We start from the raw sequence: 10,409 nt of genomic DNA on the forward strand, positions 1-10,409 counted from the left end.
CGAGACTTGGCAAACTATACGGTTAATTAGTAAACCAATTATGAGGCCACCAAAATATTATGAATTAAATGCGTTAATAATATTGAATAATTATGTTTTTCCTTATATTTGTGATTTAATTCATAATTATACAAATACAAAATGTAAATAATTAAAATTAAAAAAAGATTCACTGCTTGTGGTGCAGATTGGTAAACAAACAATACGAACGATTTTCTTAGGAAACTTTATTTATTTAATTTTTAATGGAAAATACAGTTATCCTCAAAAACATCCTCAATGACAAACGTCAACAAAATATTACTGCTAGCTAGGCCACTAAACCACACTGGCACTCCAACTTGCTGTTTGGTCCCAACTTTTCTGGCCAGTAGGATCTGGTCGTTCACATGTTATGGGCGGCACGCATGTAGCGGAGCAGGAAGCCCTTGACCTCCGAGATATGTTTGGACTCCCTGATGGTGGTGTCTCTGCTTCGCACCTGCAGCACCCCGCTCTCCAGGGTGTTCTCATCGATCACCATGGTGAAGAGGACGCCCATCTCATCATACCTGAAGAAGACACACATAAACACACACACGGTAGTGACCAAGGGGGTATCCATCAAAGTCGCTAACGAAAGCGGCATAGTTTATTAAGCCTGGTTAGAACTAACGCCAACTTCCACCTGAGGCTAAAGCCGTTCCATCAACCCAGTTCAGCCGCGCCTTGCTCAGGTTAGTTCAAGCCAGGCTTACGATATCGTGGATCACGCGCTCACAAGATATGTAACCAGCCCAGGACCGTGAATGTCGAATCATGGATCAAATGTCCGAAAAGGACCGAGCGGGATCTTTTCCAGGGGCGAACAGAAGCTGCTTGTGGAGGTCTATGAGGAGTACAAGCATATAATAACTCAAAAAGGGAACACCGTAACCATTAATAAAAACAGGAAGGCCGCCTGGCAATAAAATCATTGATCTTTTGAATGAATAAGTATTATTAAGCTTAAAATATTTTAATGTAATATTGACTGTACATTAGTAATCAGGGAGATAGTCTTGAGGTAACGTGTCAGACTTGCACCCGGTCGTCCAGGGTTCAATCCCCAGCTATTTAGTAATTTAGGAAGGATTGCTGGAGAAATCAAAAAACTGTTCATGCCATTTATTTTCCATTTCTTTGAATAGGCCTATGCTAAATTGACTGACCATAGTATATTTCTCAACCGAAGTCGTCTTGGCTGCCTGCCGTGAAACTCACCTGAATGGAATTTATGTGGCGTCCATTTCCCATGCAGCATTGTCTTCGTCATTGTGACAAAGGCTTATCACAGTAACATTAATATTAACATTAACTTTACCATGGGTTTTTGCAAGTTATATTTGGGTTCTAGGGATATTGACATATGTATTACATAATAAGTAAATTGTTAGGCCTAATTTCTCTGATATAAAGGAAATTACATAAATAAGCCAACGGCAAGAATTCAATGAGGAGCCCAGGATGCGAACTCAGATCGCCCGTACTATAGAGCAGATGCTAGACCACTCACCCAAATGCTGGTTCTCAATTAGAATACATAAATTTGTCAAAAAATGTGTTTAGAAAATATCCACGGTAACAATAGATAGCAATTATTTTCATTATTTTGTTTGCATCATTTAATCCTAGACCGTTAGTGATAAGATACACTGTTTGTACTTCATATATGTACATTTATGACAAAATAGCAAGGACTAGGCTTGGCGGAACCTTCTGATGGTAGCCTACACTTGTTTCCGACAGATGGGACTTCTCTGACTTCTCTGGTACCGACCAGGTTAATTTGGTCGGATAAATTGCCATGGTTACTTAGCAGAGATTCCCTTAAGTCAAGTTGATGGAACGCAACTCTAGCTTAAAGTAGCGAGGCTAAGCGAAATAAGCCCAGCTTTGCCTTTAGCTTGGTTGATGGAATACCAACAACCAACCCCCCCCCCCCCCCAGCTCAGCACTCAAAAGTAAGCGAAAAAGAGTAACTTCAACATATTAGTAGTAAAGTACATAGTAGTAGTAGTAATCTAGAAAAGTTTTTTTCTAGAATAGGAAAGACACAAAAAGGTGTTCTATTGCACAAATTAAAAACATTTTGCACAAAAATACGTAAATGGATAAACAATCAGTTTAGGCTGTGCTGATTTGGGAAAGGCCGTTATGTGGCTATTGCTAGGCATTGATAATGTGTAATTTGGCCAAACAACTCATCGACTGTTTTATAGACTTACTTGGTGTTTAGCTTCTCCGCAGATGATGTTATATCTATAGATCCTGGCCATGCAGAGATCCCAGCATCCAGGAACTCCTGCAACAAGCCGTCGCACACCTACAAATCAAACAATTAAGACAGACAATTAGGAGAATCCCAGGAAGACCACAGCAAACAATTTACAGCGATTGGCTTACAATACAAGATCTATTTCATTAAAGCAAGTAGCTGTGACCTGTCTCTGCTCCAGCGTAGCTCCCCTGCCCATGTCCAAGGCCACTTTGACCGGGGCCAACACCGGATGCAACTTCAACACCTAGCATCAACACAAATCAACACTCAGGACGAGCAGGACGTAAAATAATGAAAAATCCAGAGACCTATAGCTGAACTAACCCCATAACACATTCTAATGTTCACCTTCCTCCGATACAGTTTCTGCTTGCCATCGTGTTTCTTCATTAGCTGCAGGGAGTTGTGCATGTAGGCCATCATACTACGGTCCATGTTGCTCACGACCGAGATGACGTGAGGTACTACCAACTTCTGGCCATCAAAACACTAGCATTCGAAAAATAGAAACATTGTTGTGGTTATTCCAGCCTCTCTGGGCTCCATTAATTTATCTGCATATATATTTTACTGAAATATATTTGAACGGTCAAAATGGTAATACACCATGCATGTTACTGCAATGCTATCCTAGCATTGAAGTAACTTGCATGGAGTATTACCATTTTGGCCGTCCATTTTGACAAAAAAATAAAAAAATAGAAAGAGGGGCTAAAGTGCTTTCCTTTAGAGGGGGTATCTTTCCATACATTTGAAGGGATTGAGGGGAAGAGTTTGCTTGTCTAAACTAGTAATTAAAAAAAGATTGATAACATTTGAAATTTAGGTTTTCTAAGCAATTATTGCCTCTATAGAGGGATGTGTGGCATCTCTATAGAGGCGTGTGTGGTACCTCTATAGAGGCGTGTGTGGTACCTCTATAGAGGCGTGTGTGGTACCTCTATAGAGGCGTGTGTGGTACCTCTATAGAGGCGCGTGTGGTACCTCTATAGAGGCGCGTGTGGTACCTCTATAGAGGCGCGTGTGGTACCTCTATAGAGGCGCGTGTGGTACCTCTATAGAGGCGCGTGTGGTACCTCTATAGAGGCGTGTGTGGTACCTCTATAGAGGCGTGTGTGGTACCTTTATAGAGGCACGTGTGGTACCTCTATAGAGGCACGTGTGGTACCTCTATAGAGGCGCGTGTGGTACCTCTATGAGGCGTGTGTGGTACCTATAGAGGCGTGTGTGGTACCTATAGAGGCGTGTGTGGTACCTATAGAGGCGTGTGTGGTACCTCTATGAGGCGTGTGTGGTTCCTCTATAGAGGCGTGTGTGGTACCTCTATAGAGGCGTGTGTGGTACCTCTATGAGGTGCGTGTGGTACCTCTATAGAGGCGTGTGTGGTACCTCTATAGAGGCGTGTGTGGTACCTCTATAGAGGCGTGTGTGGTACCTCTATGGAGGCGTGTGTGGTACCTCTATAGAGGCGTGTGTGGTACCTCTATAGAGGCGTGTGTGGTACCTCTATAGAGGCGTGTGTGGTACCTCTATGGAGGCGTGGGCGTGTGTGCGTTCCACCTCTATTGAGGTACTGCATGTGTGGTACCTCAAGAGCTGGAACAAGGAGGTACCTATCTCTATAGAATCTGCACTTAATTGTTTTAGAACTTGAACTACAACATGTATTTCTTTGCTGTCATGCACCAGCTCCCATAATGCAGTTGCATTACCATTACTAATTACAAAGAAATTGTATCCTTCTTTTCTGATTCCACTTTCAAGGCACTGCTTAAGGACTAATGTAACATAACTACAAGTGTTAAAATAAAAACGGTAGACATTAATTGCATTTACACTCATTACATGTCCATGAGAGTTGGTTGCAAAAAATTGGACGGCAGGCTGACCTGTATTTTTGCGCGGACACCACCGTGTGTCTGCAATAAATCAGAATCCCCGAGGCTCCAGAGGTTCTCCAGGGTCTCCTGTCCCCATGGGAACGAGTAGACGATCTTCACGCCACGAGAGGCCCCCTCCTGGAGCTCGTCCACTTGGACGTCCCGGCTGCTGAATTCTGATGGCGCCAGGGCAAACTGAACAGACGGGAAAAACAAACCCAGAACATGAGCAATATCAAAAATAGAAGCGGAACCCTTATTGGGAGCCATTTCGGTCCCGTACTACAATGGACAATCATTGAGATAATAAAACGGATATTTCTACAGCAACCCTGCATAGCAGGGTAAATACATGTAACGTACTGAATCCTGGATTTCCTCTATACGTATCAAAGTACATTTCGGAACGTAAGCAAACAACATTCCAAAACAGATACATAAGTTTAATGTACAGGCATTTAAATGTTTTCTTACTTTCGAGGGCATTTTCGACCCACGTCCTTATAGATTACCGCCTCTTACGCACAGTTTGGTATGAGTATTAGTAGCAGCAATAACCAATTATTATATAACAACAGTCATTCTTCCAGCATCGACCTAGACCTACCTTTCTCCACCACTGGAGCCTGAGTCGTGCCCAGTGGTCCAGCCACTGCGAAGAGCTCCGCGGAGAGCAGAACCACACCAGGGACGCGTAGGTAGCTTCTGCTCGGCTGTTAGAACGACAACACGTCCCACGTCATTTTAAGACATAGCCGTGCAGAGTCGGATGCATATTCTTTATTTCAATATAGGCCTACGGGTGCTGCACCCTAGTCACATGGTACTGGAGGCAACATTGAAAAGCTTTTGACTAAAACCATTAATCACATACAAAATTCTATTCGGATATATTTAGGTTCATGCAGGCAAAACTTAACCATTGATGACACCATTGATAAAGAAAATTGTATGACTAAAATGATTCTCATGTTTAGGAGTGCATAAAAAGAAGTATGGAAATAGATTAGTTCTCACCTACCGGATCCATCCGGTTGGAAACTCAGGCCAGTCTCAGCTAGGCCAAACGGCAACCTCCTATTCACCAGCTCCAACCAAGAGATGTACTGTTCCAATGCACCTGGAACCATGGACGTATACTAAGAACTGACAACTACATAAGTACGTTTTTTAACAGACAAACGTATTGAGTAGGTGTAATGATGGTGCACTTAAGTAACTCCTAATTCGTAATATCCTGAATCAATATCAGATAAAAAAAAAATACCTTCATGTTCAATGCAGGAGTCCCTTCAGCTATGTACATCGGCCAACTCTCTACTAATTGTTTAATGAATTGCTCTACATCATGCTGGTTGAGCTCTACCTTGAAGAAGGTTCGTTCTTAAAGATGTTGACTGCCGAAGAAGCATCAGTATCCTCTGAGTCCGTTGGGCTTTGTTAAACTCATCTGCATCAAGAAGTTGGTTAAGGCGTTCAACGTCCAAACTAGGGTTGCCCTCTCCAGACTTCTCGTCCCCGGTGGTCAAAGTGCTAATGCCAAACACTTGCGTTCTTGACCTTTTAATAGAACTCCACCACTGCTCGAGCAGGTTCTTCTTCAGTTCCACTCCCAGTGGTCCATAGTTACAGCACATTCCCCGCTGAAATAAGTCGGTGTGCACCTGGCCAGGTGCAACATAGAATCCGTTTACGCAGAGCTCCAGTAACATTCGGGTTGGATCGGATTCGTCATTTGGACAGACCGTTGTTTTGTAACGATTGGCGATGTATTGTCCGACGAAGTCTCTGCATGGTACTCGTATTGATCTGGTTTCACAGCATATCCGAAATCGCTTCATACAATGAGATATCATATCGAAATGTCCTGTAAGTTACTTCAGCTGTTAAAATGCTCTCAATGAAGAGGTTTGTTTACCAATTGAGAACGTTAACGATGAGTGGCTGATAGTCTCATTAACGTGCATTCTTACCGATTCACCTTTGTCGGTAGGGAACGCTCATCCAAAAGCTTTGTGATTTCACACTATAACGACTATCCATTGCCATTTGTCAACACTTAATGTGTTCTTTGAATCAGACCCCAAAACCGGTGACACACTGCTAATGGTTCCCAAGCAATGTGGTTCCCCATCGCGTGCATGTGGCGTGTTACGAGCACATTTACCCAGATGAAGCAGAGATCACGTCAGCACATTCGTCGAAATTCCACAATACCTTTTAGCAGAGCCCGTCTCTTCCTATTAGACATTCTGCACTTTTAGTTTGTATATGCGTCGTATTACAGTAGTCGAGTTGAGTAGTAGGCTAATACATGAATATTACCATTGCCTATAACACGTGATTTTATTTATTATTTGCAGTTGCCAGCTTACTGTTACATTAAACTGCAGGGCTCTCAAGTTTTGAACTGAGTTCGGATTGAGATTTTGCTATATTAATATGTAACTGCATACAAATGTGTCCACAGACATGAATAATATCTCCTAGAATCATTGCTTGTTGGCCGGAAACGGAAAGTGGGGCTGTTTACGTTTGGTTGTAGTCTTTACGCTCGGTTCTCCGAATCAACAGTACGGCTAGAACCGAGCGAAAAGACTACAACCAAATGGGAACAGCCCCCCTTTCCATTTCCGGCCAACGAGCATGAGTCTTCTAACAGAAATCAATGGGATTTACAAAATGCGCTAAATTTGCAATAAAACACAATATAAACTGTATTCCGCTACGAAGCTTGATTCAACCACTCTAATTCATCCTAGACAAACCACAAAGTGGGCTCAATGTTCAAAATACCGGAAAAAAATAATAGCTCACAGCAACATATTGAAAAAAAAGAACTATGAACTAGTTCATTTTTTGGAATTGTGAACTTATTTCACGTAGAAAGTGAACTTTCCCAACACTGCCTGCAAGGTAGCTACACCACCGAGACATGCTTATGTCGCAATGTTCGTGCAATGAGATTCAACCACGTTATTATAATAATATTATTATTATTGTTTTATATTATATTATATAGATATAGAGCTCCAGTAGTCCGCAAACGGCAACAATCCCTTCTCCTCCATGCTGTGGTTCAGTCTGACAGCTCATCGGTCAATGGTCAGCAGCTGATTTGCATTAAAGCTACAGACACCAGAAACAGCGCATTCTGAAGGGACTGAAACAGAGGGGAATAGCGGTAGGCAAGATTTTTTCCTTCCTAAAAGCTATTTCCAGTAAACAGCTTCAAAAACTTGTTTTCTGGAACTCAAATACTATGTATACTTGTTGGGAAAACACCATAATATGTCTTCTTTAACATTACGGGTAGCGGGTCAGGTGATGATTAATTAACACATTTATCAATTTCCTCAAATCTTATCTCTCCTCCCGTCCTCAACTGTAGGCTACTCATTGTACTTTAATCTACTCTACTCAAGTTCAGTCTGCACGTTACAGTCCAGCAGAGGGGTGTCCACAGAAAAAATGTGCCACCTGTTGTACATTTATCCACTGCCCATTCTGCACTCCCGTTAACCCTACCAAAATGAGTAGGGTCTCTAATCTTCAGCAGTTTACAGACATTTTTGCTGCACGAAATCAGGACTGCAGCTAAACTAACCTGGTGCAGCACTCAATTGACACTGTCAAGGCCCTGCCCATCAGTCTGCGAACCCACCGACTAGGGTTTGCCAAACAAGAAGCAGCAGAGCAGATGATCAGGGAGATTGCTGAGGCGGGGGTGATAGAGCCATCCAACAGCCCCTGGGCTGCCCCTGCCCTCCTGGTCAAAAAGAAGGACGACACCTGGAGGTTCTGTTCGGACTATCGTCACTTGAACAATGTTACCAGAAAGGACTCTTACCCCTTGCCCCGCATAGATGACGCCTTGGTTAAAGTCACAGGGTCACAGTGATTCAGCTCACTAGACCTTCGAAGCGGCTACTGGCAGGTGGAGCTGGCACCAGATGCAAGACCCAAGACGGCTTTCACCATCGGCCAAGGACTCTGGCAGTTCAGGGTGATGCCCTTTGGTCTCTGCAATGCTTCCCCCGCGTTCAAGAGACTTATGGAGAGGGTTCTGGCTCACATTCACAGAAAACAGTGCGTGGTCTACCTTGATGACCTTCTGGTCCATGCCAAGGACTTCGAGCTGGCCCTAGAAAACTATCATTTGTCATCACATAATCTGCACACAATGACCTTTATTGACAAGTCTAAATAAACTATTGTGAATTATTAAAATGGATTTTGAGTGTATTCTAATCTATGATTGTGTGGGGTAAAGCGTTCCACTTTGACATAGCTCTGTACATGACTGTTTTTTTCATTGTATTAGATTTAGGCATGGGCACTGTAAAACGTTCCATTACCACCTGCCTGGTAGAGTAGTTATGTCTATTACTGGTGTGATTAATTAATTTGTACAAACAATTTGGTTTGTTGCTAACACAAATGCTCCTAAAAAATAAAATGAGACTAGCTAGCAGTCTATGTTCTACCATGAGCCCAAATTGGCATTTATGCATCCGTAAAATATTGCACCTATTTCTACACTGAAGTGCCAGGTGGGCCGCTCTATTTTGGACTAGTTGTAGTTTTCTGAAGTCCTTTTTTTGCTGCACTCGACCACACAGCAAGACAATAGTCAAGATGGGACAGAACCAGTGCCTGGATAACCTGGACTACAGAGGTAAACGTTAATAACCCTGCACATCTCCTGATTATCGATAGCCCCCTCCCTATGTTCTTGGTTATGTTGTTTATGTGAGTAGACCATGACAGATGACTGTCCAATGTGACACCAAACAGCTTTGTTTCTTTCACCTGCTCAATTTGTATCCCGTTCATTGATAAATTGAGTTTTGGATTAAGTTGTAGCATATATTGTGAGCCTAATACAATGCATTTGGTCTTTGAGATGTTTAAGACCATTCTGTTATTCTTGACCCTGTCTGATACTAGTTGCAACTCCCTATTCAGAATTGCAGACAAATCTTCCACAGTGGTAGCTGACATATATAATGTTATGTCGTCAGCATACATGGACACATTGGCCCTGTTCAAGGTCAATGGTAAGTCATTTGTAAAGATTGTGAACAGTAGCGGCCCAAGGCAGCTCCCTTGTGGTATTTCAGACTGAACTTGTTTAGTATTAGAAAGACCACCATTAAAGAAAACTCTCTGTGATCTTCTGGATAAATAGCTCTTAATCCAGGTCAGCGTGCCGTAGAGGATGATAAACCGTAGCAAGAAAGACTTTTCTATTAATAGTCTGTGTTCAATAACATCAAATGCCGCACTGAAATCTATCAATACAGATCCCAACAGTTTTTAGTGGTCAATTTCAATTAAGCAATCATCTATTATCTGAGTAAGTGCTGTTCATGTTGAATACCCCGACCTGTACGCATGCTGCAAGTCTGTATTCAAACCACTTTCAGAAAAATAGCTCTGTATTTGATTGAAGAAAATTCTGTGTGCAGGCAGCACAGGACAGTGACCCCACACTGGCCATGGTGGGACAGTGGGTTGACAACCAGGCACGCCCCCCCCAGCAAGCTGTCTCTGCCTTGTCCGTGGAAACCAAGACCTACTTCTTAGAGTGGGCCACCTTGGCACGGCATGATGGACTGCTTTACAGGGTCTGGCGTGCACCAGGCTGGGGGAGAGATGTGCGGCAGTTACTAGTGCCCAAGGACTGGCGCTGATGGGTGATACATGCAGTCCACGGTTCGGTGGGGGCTGGACGCTACGGGTTGGCCAAGACCCTCAACAAGCTGCGCCAGCGTTTTTACTGGCCTGGTTGCAGGAAGGACACAGAGCTTTTCATTCACTGCTGTGACTCCTGCACTGCTAAGAAGGGTCCTCGTGGCCATGGAGTATTTCACTAAGTGTCCGGAGGTGTATGTAGTCCCCGACCAGAGTGCGGTGACTACAGCCGAGCGCCTGCTCTGTGAGATGTTCTGTCGGTTTGGGGCACCTCAGGAACTGCACAGCAATCAGGGGCAGAACTTTGAGGCTCAAGTCTTTGCTGAGGTGTGCAAACGCATGGGGGTAAGCAATACCAGGTCGACGCCCCTCCAACCCCAGAGCAAATGTCCTGTGATTCACACTACACAACAGCAGGTGGCACTGTTGAGTCAGTTTAAGGCCGCCAGGACAATATTTTTTTCTCCCCAAAATCTTTATTTGATGCCGGCCAACCGTGTGTGGATTCTATGGAAAGCCAAGAAGGCCACTAA

The 10,409-nt window shown here is 43.4% G+C and overlaps 1 protein-coding gene across 2 annotated transcripts; it reads right to left on the minus strand.

The window, feature by feature from the left end:
- Positions 1 to 216: 216 nt before the first annotated feature.
- On the minus strand, positions 217 to 6,667 carry polg2 (polymerase (DNA directed), gamma 2, accessory subunit). Of its 2 annotated transcripts, none has more exons than XM_056584925.1 (8): positions 5,546 to 6,665; positions 5,197 to 5,299; positions 4,787 to 4,892; positions 4,189 to 4,374; positions 2,648 to 2,788; positions 2,463 to 2,543; positions 2,247 to 2,344; positions 217 to 551 (listed from the first exon to the last, which is right to left on the minus strand). In XM_056584925.1, exons 1-8 carry the CDS (start codon positions 6,033 to 6,035, stop codon positions 386 to 388), a joined length of 1,371 nt encoding a protein of 456 aa, XP_056440900.1. In that variant the 5' UTR covers positions 6,036 to 6,665; the 3' UTR covers positions 217 to 385. The 2 variants fall into 2 exon arrangements, with proteins under 2 accessions (XP_056440900.1, XP_056440894.1); XM_056584919.1 differs by having other exon boundaries at positions 232 to 551; positions 2,624 to 2,788; positions 5,546 to 6,667.
- Between the last annotated feature and the right edge of the window lie 3,742 nt (positions 6,668 to 10,409).

The sequence above is a fragment of the Gadus chalcogrammus genome, chromosome 3 (assembly GCF_026213295.1).
Source record: "Gadus chalcogrammus isolate NIFS_2021 chromosome 3, NIFS_Gcha_1.0, whole genome shotgun sequence".
Lineage (NCBI taxonomy): Eukaryota > Metazoa > Chordata > Actinopteri > Gadiformes > Gadidae > Gadus > Gadus chalcogrammus.